Genomic DNA, 24,312 nt, shown 5'->3' on the forward strand with positions numbered 1-24,312 from the left:
ACCAATTTCTCAGAATGGGGATATTATGCTTATGTCCCTGTTCATTTCTCTATAGCTAGAGAAAATACATCGGATTCTGCTAACTATTGCCGACTTGAATCTAGTTTGGATTTACTAGCAGTTTCTGATGGCTGACCGTCACTCAGGATTATGGCCTAGGGCTTAAATGACCTTTCAAAATTTTGGGACGAGGCAAAACCACCATGATAGCCACCCGGTCACGCATCTCAAACCTCCTTCACCACCAGCAAACCTTCCTTCTTCAACTTCATGTGTTTATGTATTTTGAGGGTTCCCAGTGGCCTCTACCCCACTATGTGTGGTGAGCATGTTCTTGCAAGCCCCACTTGTGATCTGCTGTGCATATTCTGCTTTCAATGTCTCTGTGGCAGTCCTCCTGACACTGAGAGTAGGAGTCTCTAACCCCCTCTCGTATCATAGTCCTCGGTATACACATTGTTGTCCCGTGGCACAGGAGTTTGTGGAGGCAGGACAGACTCTGGGGGATCCTCTGTGTACCTGTCACATTGATAAGATGTTAGCTAATGCAGGTCTCTCAAGGTGGTGGTTACTTGGCTGAATCGCATGCATCACTTGAAGTGGTGGGCTGCTGCATGGTGGACAGATTTCAGCATTTGCAGTCCTGAAGATAGATTTGTGTTGTTGTTGCAGAGGTAGGAAAGCATAAAGCTATGTACTATGTAATGTTTGATGTGCACCATGAAAACCCAAAAAATAAATAAATTGCAGGGGGTGCATAGCTACCGAGATTCATACTGGAGAACCATTTGTGTATTTGTGGTTTATTGTGGTCACCATTCAAAAGGACCAATTCTTCCATTTTATGATTAAGTTTGTTGCGAATTCTCGCATGTCATCTAATTCTGGATCTTCTGGATGATAACTTGTAGAATTTAAAATCAACATGTGCATCTTACTGCTGTAGCAGCAACCTCGGAGGATAGCTGAACAGTGGCACTGGTCTTTCTTAAGCACATCCTCCGTAAGTTTTCTGTGGCAGCGAGGAATTGAAGTTTGGTGGCCCACAACTCGCAGAGCACCGTATCGAGGCAGGATGCAGTATCCACCCCAAAACAACCAAACGTAACATCCTTTTTTTGTGACCATGCTAGTAGACCCCAGAATTCCAAAACCCTCATCTCTTATAAATCAAAGTGAACCTAATTTATCCCCATTTGCAACAGCATCTCAAAGGCTCTCCTGACTGCCCTCTCGCTCCTCTATCTAGCATAGAAAGAACATTGAACCAAGGCGATACCTGCAGTCCAACACCTTAGTAATCATAGACAGAACATTGAACAAAGCAGATGCCTGCAATCAGACAACAAAGCTGATCCCTGCAATCAGACACACAGGTACTTCTAGAAAGAACAGTTAACAAAGCTGATACCTGCAATCAGACACATCATAGTCCAATGCAAGGGCATGCCATTTTTTGTAAATGCTGTTTTTTTGTCATTCTTCTATTTGTTTTATGGGTAGGACAATTAAGAGGGACACATTTTGGAATGCCCAGAGCAGTGAAAAAAGATTCATACCGAGACGCAAAAGGCTTACACCAGTGTTTATACTTACTGTACCACTGCATGACATGTTAATCACTTTTTAGAGTTGGAGAAGGCAGGGGGTATAATATTGCTCCTCTTCATTCCCACACCACCAGCCCAACCACCTAGAAATACACCTCCATGAGATTTGTATGCAGGCATAAAACAAATGGATTCCTGTTGCATCCGCCTGACTTTAGCATATGCTAAAGGCAGGCGAATTCTATATGTTTCCATTGTAGATGCCATTGCCTAAACCATTAATTGCACAATTGGGGCATAAAAGCAAGGCGTTAGACATGTACACCTTACTTTTACACTTCCTGGCATTCCACAGCCGTTTGGAGGTGGAGAAGGCGCATGAAGGAAGAATGAACATTTCTACTGTGCATTCCTCCTCCCACTTCAAAGGTAACATGCTTTAAAGACTGCATGAGATTTTCGTGCAGGCGTAAAAGGAACGGATCCCCATGGTATTCACCTGTTTGTTAAACCTGCTAAAAGGCAGATTCTGTAGTAATCAATTGTAAAAGCCACCTGCTAGCGTCATTTTCAGGTGACATTTTCATGCTTTACAAAACGGAGAGTAAAAATAAAGAGTAAAAGTGATTTCATCTCTAATTACTCTTTCCTTTTGCACTCTGTTTTGCAAAACTTAAATACTGCACGCAGGGGACCCAACAGCCCGTAGATGCTTACAGTAGCAGTCCCCTGCATGAAAATACTCCTTTTTTGTCAAAATGAGACAAAACAATCAGATGGCAACTACATTCCGCTTCCTGAGAAAAAATGAAGATAATAGGGTGAGAACCTTACACAGTTACCAATATTTGATTTATTATACTTAACAGAAGTGAAGCAAAGTCTTTCGTTAGATTAAAACATTTTCGTCATGCAATATGGCAAATCAATTTCATCTAATCAAGTATTATGTTTCACTAATGCCATGAAAAAGACACATTCCCTCTTTCTCCCCTTGGCAGATACTATCCAGACTCAAGCTATCAAATTGGAGGCGTTCAAAAACTCTGACACAGGAAGATAAGCAACCTCTGATCAAGCCTGCTGTTTCGGGTAAGGCTTTTTGGCCAACTAAATAAGAAATCCCAATGGATATGATTTGCAAGTGGTGTTTTCGTATTTTGAAAACTGGATTGTATTATACGCTTTGCGGAAGAGCCCGTCCATTATGATGAGCAATAGTTCTCATGTGTTTGTTTTATCTAATGATCTTGTTTTCTCATTAGTTTATTTGGAGTTACAGAAGGTATATCCTTTTCTTTAAACTTTTTGAAATCGTGTGAGTGTAATTTTCAGCATATGTGATGCAAAATTCCTAGCAAATGAGTATTGTCTTTAATGGTGCCAACCCCTGCTTTTATGATCATTGACAAATCAATTTTCTGCATTTTGTCTATGGTTGGTTCATTCACGGAGTCTCATAACAAATTTGGTGGTAATTCGGCAGTAAATCCTCAAAATTACCACCAAACATGATTACTGTTACTGCCACTTGGTCCCGTGAGTTTACCATTGGATTACAAGTGGTGGTAATTTCTCCATTTTGGAGTCTTATAGGGATTTTTGACAGATTTAATGCTGGTGGAATTACTGCATGGTAAATCCCCCAACTTTTTGAAGTGGAGGCTTTACCTCCAGATAATCTCAGATTATTGCTGAAGGTAAAGCCTCCACTTTACCTCCAGCAACACTATGGAGGTAAATCCACCACTTTACTTCCAAATATTTAATTCAGCAGTGCAGGAAAAATGGCGGTAATTCTGTTACCACCAAAAAGATGGCAGTACAGGAGAACATTTCATGACAGTGGCCCTATCATGAACCTATGCAGTGCAGTCTTCTCTGTACCAGCGCTGCATGCAGAGATGAACCAATTAACATCGGAAGTGGGCAGAGCCTACAATGATTCTGTATGGGAATTCAGGACGAACATACTCACCCTTAGCACTTAAGGGATGAAATAGTGGTTAAAACGTAAAAGTTCACTTGTACCTGCATTACTTACTATTTACAGGTACGTCTGGCGCCTCAGTTACACAGCTTCCATTTCTTGTTTGTCCCTGCAGCTTTCTCTTTAGGAACATTTGACTTCCTAGCTACTGATTTACGCTGACCCCCACCAATACTTCCTTGGGCCTGTCCCATAAAGTTTCTCTGGCTTCACTGTCTATTAAGGAGAAGATACTGACTGAGTCTTTTAAAAAGAAATTATTTTTAGACCACTAAGAGGTTTCATTCCCTTATGGTCGTGCTGATGAAAGGCAGTTTAGAATTCCTGCTTAGGGTTCCAGGTTCCTGCCTAGCCCTTTCTAAACCAAGCGCTCTTCTGTCCCCCCATCCGGATTTTGTCTTGTGAAAGATCAATTTATCTTGAAGAAAACTATCAAGGAACGAGCTACCACTTCACACACTCACCAAATTCAATTTGTAGTCTTCACAGACACATAAACACTCTGCCCACTACCTGTGGGACCAGATAGTACCCACCCCACTCAGACCTCGGTCCTGGCTTTTGAGGATGAGTTTAGTGAACCCTTTAACCAATTGTCAGGCAATTGTCTGTCTCTAGCAGATTCTCACAATCTCTTCTCTGACCCAGTCTTCCTCTGACTGTTCTGGAATCTAAAATATCTGAACTTCAGCCTTCTATTTATTACTATTTGTGCATATAGGGGAGGTGCCTTTCCCAATCATGTCCCAGGTCTACAAGGCTTTAAAAGACTTCCATCAAACATGTATTGTATCTTTAACCCTGAGGGTAACTTTAATTTGCTGTGATTGGATTTAACTTATTATTTTATATGGATCTACAAAAGAAGGGCTGAATTTAGGGAGTCCTCACAAGTTGGGCGGAGCGGTAAAAATGCAGTGGTAACGCTATTACTGCCGCATTACTGCTCTGCCCAACTATGAGTTGGGCAGAAAGTTTATGATTTACCTCCAACTTTCTGCTGGAGGTAAAATTGACCACTTTCCACCCATTTTCAGCGCTATTACCACAGTAATGGCGCCGAAAATGCCCCATTGGGTCCAATGGACCCAATATGAATGGGGACTTACTGCCCCACCGCAACTTGGGATCTGGCAGTTATAGCGCCGTCCCTAGTTGTGGTAGCGCTATTTGTGTTGGGCAGTATCCCGTGAATTTACCACCACGATACGGTCTACTTGTGATAAGGCCCTTAGTCTTTCCACGCCCTTTAACATGTTTAGTAGACAACCACACTTGGTCACCTTCCTGAAAATTGGGAGCTATCCTATGGGAATGGTCTGAAAATCCTTTATATCCTTTCTTGTCTTTAATACTTGGATCACCGTTAGAAGACTTTCGCTCAGGATCTTAAGTCTTGTCTCAATAGTTGGAACCCTGATTTCCTCAGAAATTACTTATTTTAGAAAACGGAGATGAAAACCATAATTGCAAAAGAAGGAAGACATAGATTACATCTTTGGTAGAATAATTGTAGAGGAACCTTGTTCAAACCAAAACTTCCCAACCCTTCCTGGCCTCTAGGTAGCATCTCATGTATTTTTCCAATTCCTAATTTACTCTCTTTGTCTATCCTTTAGTCTAAGGGTGGTATACAGAAAGTAGTCTAACTTCAATTCCAAGTTGTATGCAAAAGTCTTGCCAGAATTTTGAAACAAATTGAGGTACCCGGACTGAGACTATCTGTGTTAGTAACCCATTAAGCTGTAAAATGATCTGCAAGGAATAGTGTGCCAGGCTGTCTGCCATTAACACCCTTTTAGGGAATAAAACGGCTTGCTTTAGTTAGAACATCTATGGTCATCAAAATAGTTGAGCATCCCTTAGCTAGAGGTAATGCTGTAATGTATGCCAAGGCCCGGGTGGAATTGGCAAGGGATTAATTAATCCTGCAGGCTTCTGTACTTATGATTTTGCTCTTGTGCAAGTCTTGCGGGTATTTACAAAACTTACAGTATCCACTCTCATTGTTTCCCACAATACTTCTCTTCTCAATAACTTCAATGTCTCACGAAGCCTAGATGTCGAGTCAGTACTCATTGATGCCATTCTTTCAGTAGCATCTGTCATAAATTCACTGTGGAAAGGTACAATTTATTATCCACTTAAGGAAGCCCATCCTTTACCCTTTGCACTCTATCCTGCCTGGTCCACTCTTACATCTGAACTTCAGGCATATTTTGACAAACGTCTTGATACCAATTCTTGATGGCACTAGTCCCTTCCATTACAAAATGATCTTCGAAAATTAGTGGACTGATCGGCTCCATTTTGCACTCCTCACTACCAGGATACTGCAGAGATAAGACATCAGCCTTCCCATTTAAGTGCCCAAGTTTGAACTCTATGACAAAATTATACTCTGCAAAAAAGAAAGGCCCAACGCAGTCGTCTTAGAGTAAGGTTCTTTGCTAACCTTAGAAAAAGTAAACTTTGATGTTCTGTAAGGACTTTTACTGGATGCCACACTCTCAATAAACAGTGTTGCCATTCCTGGAAGCCTGCCTTACTGGCCAACAATTCCCGATCTGAAATGGTATAATAAATGTCTGCTGGTTAGCGTTTCTTTGAGAAGACTACAGCATAAAGCAGTCCTCTTTTCAGATGACATTGCGACAATGCTGCCTCCACTACCTGATTCGAAGCATCTGCTCCCCCCAAAAAACTTCTTCACATTTGGATGTAAAAAGATAGCACCCACACATAAAGACTCCTTCAAGTTAAGAAAGACGTCTTTACCCTCTGGCAGCCATACAAAATTACCCCTTTCTTCAAAGGTCTTGTAATGGGTGCCACTGGACAAGTAAAGTCCTTTTATGAACCCCCAGTACACATTTTCAAAGCTCAAAATACTTTGAATATTCTTGATACAAGTTGGAATCGCCCATGCCCAAACGACCTTCACTTTATGTTTATCCATTTCCAAACCAGAAGGAGGAATTATGAACCCAGGGAACTCCACTGTTACCCTGTGAAATTGACTCATTTCCAACTATATCCATATAGATGATTCCCTTAATTTTCGAAGCACTAACCAAACCTGTTTTTGATTTTGTTCTGGATCTGGGGGAGAATCAGAATATCTATGTACTGTGAGAATCATAGATATTCAGGTGGCCAAAAAAGCGCCATCACTCTTAGATCCTGACCCTGGGGGTGGACAATTGAGGGAGGATCACCTGAGTGAAGGGTCCTTGGGGATTGGAGGGAGGGTACCTGATGCCTTAGCCTTTATGAGTTACTGACAATCGGATTCCATCATCCCTTATACATTTTCCTTAAGTACTGGGAAGAAGAGGCAACTAGAAGCAGTGCAGATTTCCCATTGTAAAAACCACTCTGGTACTGTGATGAAGAAAAGACGTTTAGAGGCATATAGCCATGAAGATCTGCCATGTCACACTAATGGGTTTATACACAGTCAGGCAATCAGGAATACCTTGTTCAACCTGCAACCCATTAGTAAAAAAGTGGCATGCAGAACCACAGAAAGGAAGGTGTGAGAGATGCAGGAGGTACAGAATCTGTGACTGGCGAAGAAGAGAACCCAGGAAGTATTGTGACGAGGGGCAAGAAGCTGAGACACCGGGATGCCGACAAACATCCCGGGAGTCCTGCCGAGAGTGCTGTGCAGGACTGGGAAGCCCTTGAAAGGGAAGGTGGAGCGCAACCGCTGCAGAGAAGCTGAGCGGAGCCTAGCAGGAAGACCGGTTTGTGCAGATTGAAGCAGCTGGCGAACAGAGCCGCAGGCTAGAAAGTGTCTGTGAACACTCAGAACTCCGAGGCATACCGAATAAGTATCTGTTAAATCCATCGCTTGCATCTCTTGAGTGCCAATTGTAATGAAAGGGGCTGCCCAATCAATACAAACTTGCATATATTGAATGCTGAATGTAACGAAAGGGGTTGTTGAACCCCAAGCACTACAGAATTACATATATTGAATGCCGAACGTACCGAATAGGGCTGTTGATATTGATATTGATATTTTATTTGTATCACACTCATACACAGGTGTTTCAGAGCGCAACGAGGCAAAGTGAGGGGAACAAGGGAGAACAAAAACAACAATCTTATTAGGCCCAGTGAAATTGGGAACGTGCAAGAGCAGGGGGGAGAGGGAAGGAGGAAAGTGCAGGGGGGGGGAGAGGTGGAAAGTGCTGAGAAAAGGAATAAAAATAACAAGTGGTAGTGCAGCCAGCAAGTGGCAAGTGCCAGGTTTAAGGCACAGACAGGGGGTGTTTGATAAGTTAAAAAAAGGGGGGGACTGTAGGGTTACAAATACAGACCCAAGTGCAAGGGTTGCCAGGAGGCAGTGCGGGTGCGTGGCAGGGTGGGCAAGTACCTTGGCCCGAAGTCAGAGGGTAACCAGGTGCACAATGCCGAAGCAGAACAGATCAGCAGACAGATGAGAGAAGGCAGAAGCAAAGAGGACGGTCTTGAGGTGCTTCTGGAACCGGAGATGGTTCTCCTCAAGTTTCAGAGTGGCAGGGAGGCTGTTCCAGAGGGAGGCCCCAGCCAAAGACCGAGATCTACCCCCAGCTCATTTCTTTGAGAAACGACTGACCCTGAAGCAGTTGGAGGTGGAGGAGCGAAGAGCTTGAGAAGCAAGGTATTTACGGAGGGAGAGTTGAAGGTATTTTGGACCCAGGCCCCAGAAAACCTTGAGCTTTGTTTAGCCTGAAGCACTAAAAACGTAGATATATTGAATGTCGAACATAACGAAAAGGGCTGCTGAGCCCGAATTATTACAAACTTGCATATAGTGAATGCTGAATGGAACGAAAGGGGCTGTTGAGCACGATTCAATTACAGTTTGCATATATTGAATTATGTAATACTGAATGTACTGAAAGGGGCTGTTGAGCCCGAACAAGAAGAGGGTTACAAACATCTGAATGTGGAATGTACTGAGATGTTATGTTGAGACTGCATAATGAATAATTGCACAACTAAGTAACAACTTTATGAGAGGGGCAGTTTGGGTCGGTACCAATGAAACCACACGCATTGAATGCTAACTTTGATAATAGGGGCCCAAATCACTGAAATTGCATATCAACTGCCAGAGAAACACCAGGGGTAAAATGAAAGACATGAACTGAACTATGAAAATAGTCTTCTTTGCCGTTGAATATCAGCTATGGGAAGCTTATGCTTGCTTGACCTGTAATGGGTGTACTGTTTGGTCTGAAAACTGCATGAACGGGGGGGTGTCCTACCCTCTAGAATTTAAATCTTTGCAAAGATTTAATGCAGAAACATTGGTACCCTTGCATAAATCCAGTGGGGCAAGAACAACTTTGTCTCATGGATAAGCGACCTAGAAATACACAAGAACAACTGTAGTACTCCTACAGATCTTTATTATTTAGCTGTTATATTTTTAGAAAGTTTAAACATGTCATGAATTAAAACAAAAAGAGCAACTGGCAGTGGGCCAGTTCGTGCACCAAACAATAGTGCCAATTATGCTACAACACAGTGTATTGTAAACACTACAATGACCATAAATCTGTTGAACATTTACAGCAGGAATGATCAACACAGGAAATGACCACAACATAACATGGCCTTCAGCACTGTAGATGAACAGTAAACATACATTTTGTGACTTAAACCGCATTAGTGAATTCATTTGTTGTCATCATGTGATGTAAAGACTGTGTAGGATAGCGTATTCGTTACAAAGTCTAAGTTTTTATACAATTGGGAGACCTCTGAGGAGGTGCTCCTATGCCCGGCAGAAGGATGACCTCCTGGATCGGTCAACATCTAGATCTAAGGTTAGAGATGTGGTGGCAGACAATGGCGTTGCCCAAATAGGGGGCACGGTATCTGCTGACGTTTCGGCTTGATAGAAGGGGAGCCTTCTTATAGGGCCAAAAATCAAGTCTATCTTGCTGGGTGCTCCAAAAGGGATGGCATATTCTTTAAAGGGGTGAAGAGCAGCAGTTAGGAGGGGTTTTGCGGTCCTGCTGGGGTCTGTGAGCAGGGATCCTCAAGGAGGTACTGGGGCTCACTTCAAGTGCTGTTAAAAAAACCCTATGGGGCAGTGTTTTCGGGTTCCATGGCATTGACCCAGTTAGGGAAGGAAGGGCGGTCCCTGTGTCTGAAGAGCAGAGGAACTTCTGGAGTAGAAGAAGCAGGGAAAGGCCTTGGCAGATGAAACCATAGTCTGACAACTGCGCCTAGACCAGTACGTTTCCTAATGTCGACCTTGATAACATCAAGACTTCAATCCCAAGTGAAAGATGTGGTTGCGTGACCTGTGATTGGTGGACCGTGTAGTCTGAAAACTACACATATATCAGAAACCACTAAAAGTTTGACAACAGTAAAGAGGTGTCAACCATTGGTGAAGTGAACCAAAGCAAGAGTCAAGAAGACCCCATATTCTCTTATGAACTTGTGAATTGAAGGAACAAGCTAACTGCTGAAAGTGACTCTTGGGGAAGGGTACCCTGAGAGCGAAAGCTGGAGAATATTTGTCTTGGGGAAGGGAGCCTCAAGACCTACATCTGATGTGAACTCTAATAGCTGTGAAGCTACAGAAGGTAACTTCAGAACTTGATCAGGCTTTATTGCATGGAGGGTATATTGGAACTCTGTTGAACTTGAAACCAAGAACTTTAGAGGAAATTAAAAATTGGCATTCTTTGAACATTTTCTCTGGAACACTGACACTTTGGTTGAGAGAATATTCCCCACTAGTTTTGTTGTAGTTGCGTGGACAAGCATAGGTTTTGACACAGACAGACTGTTTGCTTTGGACTTTTGACATTGTCATGGCTACAGGCCCCAGAACACAAAAACCACATCATCTAGTGATGGGTGCAATGGGTCACTTTGGGACCTATAAACACAGGGGCCCTGGCTGGACTCAGTCCTGGCGCACTCATATAGAGATGTGAGCAGGAACACTTTATTTCAGTGCAGGAGTTTTTTTAAACTTTATTTCAGTGCAGGAGTGCTTTTATTTTACAAGAACTTTGCAGGAGCTGAAAGCCTTTATTCCAGAGAACATCCTCATGTGCTGACTGATCGGGTGTGGCTCCCTAGGCCTGGTCTTCATGTGTTGACTCATCGGGTGTGGCAGGCAGGCTGAACCAGGTGGGCGTGGCTTCAGAAGCTCGGCTATATAAGCTGCTCCATCCGTAAGGCTGGTGCTTTGCCTTACTGTGCACTCGCGTGCAACGTGACGCTCACCGCCGCTTGGACCAGTTTACTTACCTTTGGAAACCAGGCGTTCTCCTGCATACTCACCTCCAGGAAACCGGTGCTTCATCACTTCATCTGCAGACTCCTCTCCTGACATCCAGTGATCTTGATCCCAAAGCCGCAGCACCGCACTCCGCATCCATTAACTCGGACCCTGTGAAGAAGAAGAAAGACCAGGTTAGAACATCCGTCCTAGGGCCGTGTCGCATTTGAACCCTATGCGCCCCCTAGTTAACAACTTACCAGCTACTATACCGCTGCAGCTCCGTTCCTCATTCCCTCCGGCTGTCGCCTCGAGCTCTGCCAGGCCGGCAACATCGCCTGCAAGAGAAGAAGGCAAAATAGCAAACATCAAAAGTGGAACGGACAGCAATACAAGACAACGAACTTTACAATACAACAAAAACAGACGAGGAAAGACAAAGGCAAACAGGAACACTACCTGAAGTATAGTGGCTTACTTGCAGCAGGACTGGACTATCACGTGCAAGGGACCAGTGAAGGAACTCGGTCCAGATCATACAAGCGCCCCTTCCAGAAGCAGCAGGACGGAGTGCTCGCCAAAACTAATCAACAGGTGAGCTTTCCAGGGACCGCGCATCCCACGGGTACCACAGTTTGGGGGAAGGGATCTGGAAGGGGATCAGGCGCACAAGCTGGCATACTCACACCTCCTATTCTCCACGCAGGGGCAGTCCCGAGCAACATCACCTATTACCACCAGTCACCACATAAGCGCAGAGGGCAAAGTCGGACCCGAGCGACCTCACCCACGGGAGGGCTGCAACCGTGCCCCAAAGCCTCCACAGAGACCAGATGAGCGTAACAAACATAGACTTTCTTAAGATTCCTTTCGGCAGGGAAATCCTGACATAGCATAGGGTTATTTAGGTGTTAAACCATCCTGAACATTAATAAACCTTTAAAATATATCTTTGTTGTCTGTGTCATAACTCTTGATACAATGCCTGTCTCACAGTACACCACACCAAAGACAGCTAAATATTCCTGTGGCAATTTGTGTACGAAGGACTGGAAAGCTGCAGGATCATTGCACAGGCCAAAGGGTATAACGGGATACTAGAACAGTCCTTACTTAGTCCTGAAAGCAGACTTCCATTCATCACCTTTACAGACTCTAGCCAGATGGTAGTTCCTCGCAAATCTAACTTGAAATAAACTGTCACCCCTTGAAGTTCATCCACCATTACTGAAATTAACAGAACACAGTTGCAATTCTTTATTGTGATCTTTTTCAATGCTCTAGAAGCAATACTCATTCTCAAGTTTCCATCCTTCTTGGGCACAAGAAATTATCAGGTCCTGTGAAATCTTGATCTGCGGGAGCTGCTGAATCCCACAGTCCCACTAAAGTGTTTGGTCTACTACTGAATGAACCAACAGCAGAAGTCGCAACAGACAGGGGAAGTGGAGAAAATAACAAACAGATTTCTGTCTTCTAACTGGAAGTTTGGAAATCTGCAGTGGATGAGAAAACACAAAGAATTAGCTTAATCCTTCACCTTGACCCTCTCCCCATCCCAGTAACAGTCAATACCTGTTTAGCCTCTTTGGAGGTATAAGAGGCCACTCTGATGAAATCCCAAAGGGTGTCAAGGATTATTTACAATGAAGTCTCTGGAACATTTTGCTAGTTCTGGCTGGATGAAGTGTATTTTGGAATTTTATTGTGTCCAATGTTTACCTCTTATGGTAAATTAAGGTTTAACCGGAAAGAGTCCAACAGCACCTAAATAACGTTGAATTAATGCAACTAACAACTTGCTTCAAAAGAGTGAATGCAGAGTATTTAAGTCCTTGATTTCTTCAGTACCTCTGGAATGGTCTGCCAAAATAACATGAATGAAAACCTGCAGACCTTGTCATGAAAAGTTTCTAAATTCGAAGCACTTTTTTTAAGTTCAAAGATTTCTCGAGCACGCATGTGCAGAAAGCAAGGGCGGGTCACTAGCACGCAGGTTCAGACGTTAATTGTCCCATTGATCACGGCTCTTCGTCAGGCACTACCCGGGAATGAATGTGCATGCTCGGCGAGAACGAGCATGAGACACTACTCTCTCTCCTTAAGCGCGTTGCCCAACTCTCAGCCATAATGCTTACTTGGTTTTAAAAATGAAGTCAATAAATATCAATAAATGTCACTTCACATAAGCGCTACCCAAGCGCAAGGAACACATTTACAATCTGAACAGTTTTTAAACTTGAAATCGCTTGTTGTTGTTCTGCTAACAAACTGGAGTTTACACTTCAGAGAATTAACGCTAATGAATGCGACATGCGCACATTGAGGAGACTGCTCATAAAGAGAGGACACTGTTCCTTAATTCCGTTCGGAAACCCTCAGAAAGGATTTTGAGTTTAGCCCTGAGCGTAATTCAGAAGCACGGATTCAAATGACAATAAAATCTTGTAAATATGTTCTGTCACATAGTACTTCTTCCTTTTGTAAAGAAAACAACCTGATAATGATTTTAACAACTAACTAAATTGCAATTACGTTGACCTTGTTCATTGAAGAGCTCCTTCACTAAATGCTCGCTGAAGAAAGCTTACAAATGAAACAGAGCAATCACACACAGAACCTTCCTACTCGAGGAAGGAATATGAACGGAAGTTGGAAAAACCAGTATTCCTCCAATGTCTCTAAATTGGCCAATCAAACATGTTCTGACCATCAGTACCAATCAGCAGGTGGAAACATCTCTGCCATGATGGATTGGGGAACCCTCACTCTGTGGATATACAGTCAAGGACCCATCCCAAAAAGAGTAAACCGCTTATTAAAAAGACTCCCAACTCCAACCAGGGCCCGTAGATACGGTGAAGGAAATAGAGCAGGACACCACTTAGCACGCATATTACGAAACAAGCAACATCATGCCCCCATTGCAAGTATAATGACAGACAGTGGCGATCCCGTGCACACAGAGGAAGAAATCAATGCCGAATTTGCTAAATATTACACCAACCTATACGCAAATCATGATACACAGAGTCTTGTAGACATAGCAACATATTTGAACGAGATAGATCTCCCTACCCTCTCACCTGAGGACAATGTTGTCCTTGAACAAGAAATAACCAAGGAGGAAATCGCTGAGGCAATTAAAGCACAGGCAGCTGGAAAAACCCCAGGCCCCGATGGCCTAAGCTCGGACCTCTATAAAACATTCACAACAATACTATCCCCTATCCTAACTCATGTATGGGAGGAGGCCTTGAGCTCCGGCTCCCTCCCAGATTCCATAACCGACGCAGTTATAACGGTCCTATTGAAACCTAGACGTGCGGCCCATGACCGATCGTCCTATCGTCCACTCTCCCTAATAAATACAGATGCCAAGATCTATGCGAAAAGTGCTCGCAAACAGACTTCTCCCTAAAATGACCTCCCTAATACACCCTGATCAATGTGGCTTCATCCCAACGAGATCCACTGCCCTGAACCTGCGTAGACTTTTTGGAATTATGGCCCAGATCAAGCCTGATGCGCAGGCAGTGGCCGTCTCGCTGGACGCCGAGAAGGCATTCGACTCCGTCTCATGGGCATACATGTTCGAGGTCCTCAAAATATTTGGCTTTGGCCCATACTTCACACACTGCGTCAGGCTGCTCTACACCTCTCCCAAGGCTAGGGTCCTAACAAACCGCACCCTCTCTACCCACTTTACCCTGCATCAGGGCACCAGATAGGGTTGCCCCTTCTCCCCCATCCTGTTCGCACTCACTATCGAACCAATGGCGGCTGCAAGCAGAAGAGAACAAGAATTAAGGGGCATCAAGTTGGCCGGCAGCTACCAATCTATCTCATTATATGCAGATGATGCTCTGTTGTATATACGTAAACCGGAAAACAACTTAGAACCCATATTGTCAGTAATACAGGACTTCACTCTTCACTCAGGGTACAAAATCAACACAGCCAAATCTGAAATCTTCCCATTGACACAGTCCACCCCCTTCCCTTCATGCATACATGGTCTGCGATGGTCCCCGGATTATATCAGATATCTGGGGATCCTTTTATCTAGAGACAAACAGTCACTATATATAGATAATTACGAATCCACTTTACAGACGATCCACACCAAACTCCAGATCTGGACCAAGTTTCCCATATCACTGGCTGGTCGGATAGCTGTGCTCAAAATGGTGATCCTCCCCAAACTCCTATATATCTTTAATAACGTCCAGATATGGCCAGGCAGATCCTTTTTTGAAAGCCTGCGGTCCCTGTCAACCACCTTCATTTGGAATGGTGGGGCTAGCAGGCTCAAATGGGAAAAACTGGTGGAACCCTACGACACGGGTGGCTTCGCTGCGCCCGACTACGAGCTGTACTATCTTGTGTCTCGGGCTCATTATGCCAAATATTGGCAGAACCCTACAACAGAAGCGCCTCATGCCCCCATTGAATGGCACTCGGTCCGCCCAACGGACTTGCGATCTATTATTTTTGCGACGTCTTATAAAGACGACTGTAAATTTGATCCAGTAGCTTGCACAATCGCAGCCTGGGCTGCAATTGGCAAGCGCCTCCACATCGATATTCCCTATGACTCCCAAGCTCCATTGTGGAACTTTCCAGGCATTGCCCCCTCGTATGACCCTGGTATACAGAAAGCTTGGATCCCGAATTATGACATCACAATGAAGGCTATGTTCCCCAATGGAAGCTTCGTCACCCCCCGAAGACTTCGCTGACACAGTGGGGAAGGGCCAACTTGTCACATTACAATATCATCGTATGAAAGCGGCGTTCAAGAAACGATGGCCATCATTCCCAACTGAGCCACCCAAGCACCCTTGTTACCATGCACTTCACTCACAGCCTCATATAGGCGTCTCCATACTGTACAAAATAGTCCAAACACATACGAAGTCCTCCAATAATATAAAGTCCACCTGGGAAGAGGACATGGGTACAACAATAGAGGAAGGAACATGGTCCAGGTACTGCCTCCTTACAAAGAAGGTCTCCCTCAATGCGGGGCTCAGACTTATACAATTCAAAATGCTCAATAAACTTCACTACACCCCTGTTAAGATGGGTAAAATCAAGATGTCCACAAACACAAACTGTCATAAATACGATAACCCTCAAGCTGACTCATACCAAATGTACTGGGCCTGCCCTGAAATAATGGGATTCTGGATGACAGTAGCAAATATACTGGAAGACATTACGCACATTCCTGCACAACTTACCCCCAAGAAATATCTGTTTGGCGACATCGCAAAATTCCCAGAAAAAAACTAGGAGGCTATTCAACGTCGCGTGTGTGGTGGCTAAAAAATGTATTTTGCTAAAATGGAAGAGTCCCCACGCCCCCTGTGCAGAACAATTCTTAAAATCACTGGCATACGTGCACGAATGTGAAGAAACGTATATAGGCCTGGTCCCCTCTCCATGCAGACCCAAAGACATTTGGTGAGCGTTCAGGACCTACCTTTCCACCACCCCACCTAATTTGGAAGAGGATGATATCGACTGAATTGTGTGCCTTAACTCCGGCAACAAACGTTTAATGTCATAAACGGTGATGATGTTTTAAATAGGTATATGTATGGGAGAAAACAAAATGTATAACATGTATATCCATTACCACGGAGTGGTTCATGCGTGTGTATTGTGAATTGCAACCGAAAAATAAAGTTTTTTTTAAAAAAAAGTCTCCCAACTCCCAAAACATAGCATGATTACATTACATGTCTCCAAGATAGCCCAGACCTGACACAAACAAATGCAAAGCTTTTGGAGATTACAAGTGCCTCATAAAACCTTTATATAATTTCTCTGCCAGATATTGCAGCAGAAATACATTTTCGTTCTCAGTGGGAATGTACATTCAACAACAAGGAATTGGTAGCTCAGCCTCCAACTCAATCTTGCAATCATGCAATTGGTGTGGAGAGAGATCAGCGGCTTCCACATTGTTAAATACTTCCTGGAAATGTTGGTAATAGGAAGGCACAACTCCTATTGCCTTTTGCTTGCATTCTGAAGCGTGCATCCCTCCGGAAGCCCAGGGCGCAAAAAGACATGCACAAAAGTGTACTGAGATGTGCCTCATGCTTAAGATGCCCTGCTCTGTAGACTGCAGAAGGAAACGGGGAGCTGGAGGCCGGAGCCCACAGCAGGTAAGTGGGGAAGGTGTGTGAGAGCGGACGGTGGGTGCCGCTTAGCAGCTCTGGGTTCAGGACCCCCCCACAGGAACAGGGAGAAGGCCGCACACAAAGGTTTGCACCTCAGGAATGCAGCCTTTTGTGCTACATTCGCAGGCACAACCTTTTGTGCACAGCCATTTGACATAGAACCATTGCCTTCACATCCCCCCATCCCTGAGGACAAGCTGTTGGGCAGAATTACATGCAGTACCCTTTGGGAACACTACACACAATTAAGACTACAGGTGTAAGCACAATCTCACCTTTGGTACAAGCCTGTACTACACAGTTATGTGGTAGCAGTGGCTGAGCAGCCAAACTTATCTCAAGAGGGGTGTGAGCAGCACAGGGTGCTCCTCAAAGGATTGCAATCACAGTGGTTCAAACAAACACTTACTCAAGGTTTCTTGGTAAAACAATATACATATATTTACACATTTAGTTAGAAAACATTCCACTAGTAATAAGCAGCTCCATATCCCACACCAATACACTATAGTACTAAACCAATATGTTTCTGAACAAGTTAGGCTCCCCTGAAGTGGGAGCAAAATGGCACTTCAGTAACTTTCAAAAGGGTGAGAAAGATAAAGGTTATACGAATCAAAACACAGTTACTTTCATAGGCAGGGCAAATAGTTTCAGTTCACTACAAGAGGCAATTCAATTCAATAGGCCTGGGCCGAAGTCAATGGTTCAGTGTCTTGGATAGTATAGCACAGTTCTGGTAGTAAACGGTTACGTCTTTGCCAATGTTCTTAGAAGTAGTTTGCACGAAAAAGTTATATGTCGGGTTAGGAGCAGACGAGACTCCAAAGTTGGGAAAGTTTCACAAACTTTCACCGTGGCAAAGAGGATTTCTCTGCCGCATTTGCACAGTACCTTTTGAATGAAGAAAAGCTGTAGCTGAGGCAGTTGCTCCTAGCAGTTCCTGCAGATCTTGCTGTTCCTGAGCCTCAGTCGTGGGGACAAGAGGGAGGACATCGGCAGGTTCCTGCACTGCCCAGGGAAGAAGCCACAAGCTTGGCAAAACATTGGTTTGAAGGTGCGAGTGCCTTAAAGTCCACAATCTGGTATCCTTCTCACTGGCTATCCGGTTTTCAACAGCACTCTGAGGAAAATTCGACCAGTATGGAGATGGTTTCCAGTTGGCTTGCGAGTTGGTTGTTCCCACCAGCTCAAGGGAAGAAGTCGTCCTTGAAGGGTTTCTCTGTCGAGGGAGTTTCAGGCAATTCGGACCTGCAGCAGGGCTTCAGCGGGCAGACCAACGGTCCAGGAGTTGAAGCAGTTGTCTTCCTTCAGCTCGTCTTCAGTTCTTTCGTTCCAGTGGTTGACTCTGCTTTCCAAGTCCCAGAGACCTGTCCTTCACGGACAGTCAGCCCGCCAATCACGCCAGAGTGCATTCAGGTCTCCTAGGAGACTAAGCACAGGGAGTTTCGGGCACCTCCCTCACATCCAAATGAATAGCGAAAAAAGTCGATCGGAAGCTGTTTTTACAGAGGAGGCTCGGACGCCATCTTGAAAAACATGGCTCCGGTGGATTTCAGCTACCGGAGCATCTAAACGGGTCGCGGTCAGATAATCATGGTAATACCACTGCCACCAGCCATTCTGAGAGGAAAGGGTAGCTTTTGAGGGCTACATGAGTTTTCTAGGCATAGGGAACACTAGGTATTCCCTCCAGCACTCTGCTATAAGGCAGTGTGATATGATATGATATGGTATTTGTAACGCGCCTATACACAAGTGTTTCAAGGCGCGACGAGGCAGGGAGGGGGGGAAACAAGGGGAAGACAGACAAACGATCCTACTAGGCCAGGTGTCATTCAGATCGCGCAAGTGCAGAGGTAAGGGGAAAAGGAGGAAGTGCAGGGGGAGGAGGTGGGGGGGAAAGTGCAGTACAAGGTAAGTAGCGTAAGAAATAATAATTAATAAATAATAAATAAAAAGGGCCAGCTGGTGGCAAGTGCGAGGTAAGTGCAGAGCAAGTGCTGGGAAGGGGGCTGTAGGGTACAGTGACAGTCCCACAGTGCACGGGGAGCCAGGGAGGCAGTGCAAGTGGAGAGTGGCTGGGCCCTGGACCGAGGTTGCTGAGAGTGGCCCAGATGCAGGTTTAGTGCTGAATTCAGTGGGGGGTTAAGCAGGTTTAGCAGGGGAGAGGGAGAGAGAAGGCAGAAGCGAAGAGGAAGGTTTTGAGGTGCTTCCGGAACCGGAGATGGTTCTCCTCAAGTTTCAGGGAGGCAGGAAGGCTGTTCCAGAGGGAGGCCCCTGCTGCGGAGAGAGATCTACCCCCAGCTCGTTGCTTCGAGAAGCGGCTGACCATGAGGGAGTTGGAGACGGATGAGCGAAGGGCTCGTGAAGGAAGATATTTAGGAAGAGAGAGTTGAAGGTATTTAGGTCCCTGGCCCCAGAAGGCATTGTGGACAATGCAGAGGGTTTTGAACTTAATCCTCGCAGCCACTGGGAGCCAGTGAAGGGATTTCAGTCCTGGAGAGATACGGTCCCTGGGCTTGAGGCCAAGGACAAGTCTCGCAGTTCTGTTCTGGATAAGTTGCAGAGGGCGGAGAGTGGAGGCAGGCAGATTAAGATAGAGGCTGTTACAGTAGTCCAGCCTTGAGAGAACCAGGGCTCGGGAGACAGTGAGCTTCTGGGGGAAGGAGAGGAAGGGAAGAATACCTCTGAGGAGGTGCAGCTGGTAGTGTGACTTCTTAGAGACGTCAGATATATGAGGAGAGAAGGAGAGTGTGCTGGGTCTAGTAATTTAAAAAGACTAGTAAAGTCAATTTAACTTTACATTCACTGGGAGACAGTAGTCGGTCCCAGAGAAGGTATTTAAACCTTGGGAAGTCTAAAAGACATTCATGTGCCACTGCACTGAGGGTGCTGTGTGACACACAAGAAAAAGATGATGCCTATGGAGTTGTCTAAAACTCCATATCTAAAGAACACAAAAGTAAAACGCACATCAAAATACATGAAAGGGTAGGAAAAAAGGCTCACACTCTTTCCAGGTGAAAATTAAAGTCCTAGAAATCCAGCAAAGTAACTTGGGGTCTCAAAAGGTAACGGAAATAAGCACATTTATGAGAATTCTCCCTAACACAAGAAAGCCCCTGCTGATACTTCCACTTATGTAGAATCCGCTTGTGGCCTCTTGATGAGACACTCTTCCTTTCAGAGTGTGGATTTGAACTCTCCGGTTCTCCTTCCTCAGTCCACTGCTGAAGGAAGACATTCGCATGATAAGGAAAGGGCACAGATGTTTGCCGCTGCTGCCACCTCCCCCATTGTTCCTGGAGACTCACCTGCTTCACAGGACTAAAGCCACTCCCTCTCCTGTTTAAACACCCTGGTAGCAACCCGCTGGGTGAAACCTGTGTGAAAGGGCATGGGCATTTGGTGCCCGCAGGGGGTTCAGCGCTTACGGGGAGAGGGAGGAACTCCAAGATGTTGGATTTACTGCGCCAATCAAGGAAGGAAGATTGAAGCCGTTCATGCAGTGCCTGATCAGGTGAGAGGCTGGGGGAGACCTATGATTGGTCCATAATTTACACCATTCCCCAGCTGCACTGGCTGTTAAAGAGAACCCTTCCACCCCACATATCACCCTCCCTACCATCATGTCCTGCCATGTAACACGAAAATAGAAAATACTAACTGTTAGGCAAATAATCCCAATAGAACTTTCCTCAACCAGCACAGACAAGAACCAACCCCATAGCCCTGTAAGCTTCACGGGAGAGGCTTTTACTTTGATTAAGAAAATACCCCAGTTTCTTGGTGCAAATCAGGACGTTTGGGGTCTCAAAAATAAAGAGCTGAAAGTTAACCAACGCATCAAAAGCAGTAGCCGAACTGTTAGCAGTAGCAGAGCTGCTATCTGTAGCCCTCTAACCCGGGTTACAGACATTGTTACAGTTAATGACACGGCTCACCTAGAATAGTCGAAGGGCCTGCCCAGTGGTCCGTCCATTGCCCTAGGTGAATCTAACATTTGTGTAGGTAGTGATATTGGCACCATTCCAACCATTTCACACTTGGAGGTGTTGATTTCCAATAAGCAACTCAATAAGTGCCCAGCTATCTGCTCTGAAACTCCCGACACCCTCTTACTGGGCGTCAGTGAAGATGTGCTGGTGCCTACAAAGTCCGGCATAGGACAGAACTCTGTCAACAGTGTGCCACCAAACTGGCCACAGGTGGGGGAATATTTTGCCAGGCAAAGCTCGGAGGGAGACAACAAAGATGAGACTACAGTGATGCAGACATTGCAACCATAACTCGTTAGGCTGGCATTGTCCCTGGCCACAAAGAGACTTGCTGCATCAATGGGAAATGCAGACAATGAAGCGGTTGAAGACACATTGTGTGATGTTAATGATGCAAGCCTCCTTTATAGGCCCATATTTAAACAAGAGGAGGCTGGCTATGTATGTAGAAAGTGGCTCACTGCTGTATAGCAGTTCTCCCTGATCATGTACACCCCCAGCTGCCAGTTCATCTGCTGTGCACACCCTTGATCCAGCTCCCAGGCGGGTATCTGTGGCCAATGGGTGGAAATGTAGCTCTGTCTTGGTGGAGTTGGCAGACATGAAGAGGCTACTTTTGGATTTCCTCAAAGTTCATAGATTGGGGGAGCCAAGGGCAATTCAACAACTAGTCTGGAGGTTGCCCTGCAGTGGCATACTCTTCTAACCTTGTTGTCCCGAGAAACATGACCAGCACTAATATGTCGGGCCGAGAAGCATTAGTGAAAAGGTGGAGAGCATTGACCTCAACTGTGTTTTGATGGATAAAGAGGCCCGAGACATGAATTTGTCTAGGTCCGCCTGCCCCCACCTCAAGATCACTTAGTCATGCAGGGCAATTCTCCTCGCCATTTTCCTCCTGGCGGGCCGACCGTTCGTTCAGCACTAACCCCATGGTTGGCAAGCCATCCAGTAGGGCTGGCCATGTGGCACCTAACCCGGCCCCCTATGGTGTTCGCCGCTGGGTCTGTAGACCACAGTCTGGGTAGGTCATGAAAAACAGCAAGGCGAGAGAGGGCCGTAGGCAGGGGGGTTAGTATTTCTGCATAAGGTCCCCAAACTGGCCCCTAACCAGCAAGAATCCAGGGAAGCGCTCACAAACAAATGTATCCACTGTTTTCATGCTGTACATGGATGCCTTTCTGTAATCCACAAGGTTATCCTAAATTGTTCTGGATTGCACTATCAGGGGATGAGCGCTTTTGACTTTTCACAGATTGAATTTAGGGAGCAGAGAGTGGTTTATTGGGCATCGATATGCTATGCCGCTCCCCACAAAATACTATGATAGAAATCACACCATACCTTCAGCATACCAATGACCACCCCCTTGAAACCAGGCCACAGTATCCTATGTTCACTGGTGCCAATGCAGTGCCATTGGGCAAAAGGACTATGAGCAATTCCATCTGAATAGACAAATCTGTATCCCTGGTTGATTTGAAGCAAACTTAATTGGGATTTGAGCTGGATGGGAATTAGACGGGGTATAGATTTATAGTACTCAGTTCCATACACTACTAATTAATATGGAAGGATGTATGTTTATTTGTTTTATTGTTATTTTGTATGTGTTAGGATGTACATTTATGGCCCCAGGCCGAAATAAAGTTATTGACTGACTGATAACGTGAAGCTGAGGAGCATCGATCGATAAATAACAATCTCTTCCCAATTCCCTACTGAACGTATATACCAAGAGGAACTGTTTCATGTGCAATGGTCTCTGAGGATAACTGCGTGCCATCAACAGCACATACCAGCTAACATCTTCCCTTTCTCACACAAGGAATTCCCTCTGCCTTAGCTAAACTCAACGCAGGAAATTCCTTGTAACTCCCGAAACCAATCACCAGGCCAGAACATTTTTCAGTCCCCTGCAATAAATAAGGATACATTTAAAGTCAAGTGAGCCACTGCTGCCTGAATGGACTTAGCCATCTGTTGAATCTCATTGCTTGGTCGTAGAAATCTCCTAATATGCTGTGGACAGTTAAAAGAAAGGTACCCCTCCTTTCTGTAGTGAGAGGGTGCCGGCGCTGTGAATTGAATCCTCTAACTGAACTAACCGGATACCTAAACTTTATTAGTAGCCCCCCTCCCTTGTATGCTACAACAGTGAAAATACTTCTTTATTTAAGATGCAACCTTGTTAACCACATTTGCCTTTCACCAAATAACGCCATTGGACCAAAGGTCAGAGGCAAGTTTCTTCCAACACAGTAGTGTGTTTAAAGAATTTCAAAAACAAGGCTTCCAATCTATAATAATCAGCTGCTTCGGATGCAAAGTTTGTCTTTCATTGGAACGTTGTATCCTAACTAAAGCAGTATTTTCATGGAAATCTTGGAATGATTTGCCCTAACAAAGGATTAATGATCTGAAATGCATTTGCCTTTTGTATCTGTCCACCTCTGCCTTGTATTTTATATTTAATGCATACCACTAATGGATTGCTTAAAAATGTTGCATCTTGGTATTTATTTGATTTATTATAAATATATGTCTATGGTATCGTTGCTTAGACCTGTTCCGTAGAGCCCACAAGACTTACACTATCATAGCACTTGTCTATCAAGCAGTCTTTTAAACTCTGTCTTCAACTGCACTAAGTTCCTCAGTATCAGACTCTCAGCTACCTGGAGGATCGACCAGGAGGCAGCATCACCTGTTAAATAAGACAGAATATATGCAACCATTGCAACATGAGATGAAAAAGCTTAGGGATGACATAAAAAGTGAATCTCACTTTGAGTGGGAAATAGTTGAATATTCTTTGGATCTCCTCCAAAACGTTCTGGAGGGGCTAAGAGAGTTGCCAATTGTCCCAAAACTGTTCTCTCTGATGGGTTTTATCCAGTGCATTGCACATCCCCAGAATCTTCCTTCCTTGCCATTTCAGGAAACATTTCTTGGGGTTCTAGCAAACATTCTCTTTCTTGACGAGGACCACCTGTCAACTCCAAACCTTCACCCTGCGACTCTTGGTTTTCCTTGTGATTAACCACCAACTCTTCCCTGAACTCTCTAACGGGATTCCCCAAATCAACCTGAACTAGGGCTTCTGGGTCCATGTCAGCTTAGGCGGAAATTCTTTTATAGGCATTTCATACTGTCCGGAATTTGGATACGCAATTTCCTCGGCAGTTGGCACCAGTCCCACAGAAGCTCCAGAGCGTCCAATGTGCAACAAGTCAGGACTATGCTACAATCACATGACAACCTGAAGGTTAAGGGGTTTAGGACAAAATAATACATTCAGGCACACTAATTGCTTCAAGATGGGTTGAAAAAA

The 24,312-nt window shown here is 44.8% G+C and overlaps 1 protein-coding gene across 5 annotated transcripts in view; it reads left to right on the plus strand.

The window, feature by feature from the left end:
• LOC138497169 (uncharacterized) overlaps positions 1–24,312 on the plus strand; it is an 870,532-nt gene that overhangs the window by 81,991 nt on the left and 764,229 nt on the right. For all 5 annotated transcript variants that reach the window (XM_069620454.1, XM_069620455.1, XM_069620457.1 and 2 more), the window contains exon 2: positions 2,552–2,642. In XM_069620454.1, the coding sequence (XP_069476555.1) occupies positions 2,552–2,642 (91 nt within the window). The remainder of the gene's footprint in view (positions 1–2,551; positions 2,643–24,312) is intronic.

The sequence above is a fragment of the Ambystoma mexicanum genome, chromosome 5q, assembly GCF_040938575.1.
Source record: "Ambystoma mexicanum isolate Mex_15411 chromosome 5q, UKY_AmexF1_1, whole genome shotgun sequence".
Lineage (NCBI taxonomy): Eukaryota > Metazoa > Chordata > Amphibia > Caudata > Ambystomatidae > Ambystoma > Ambystoma mexicanum.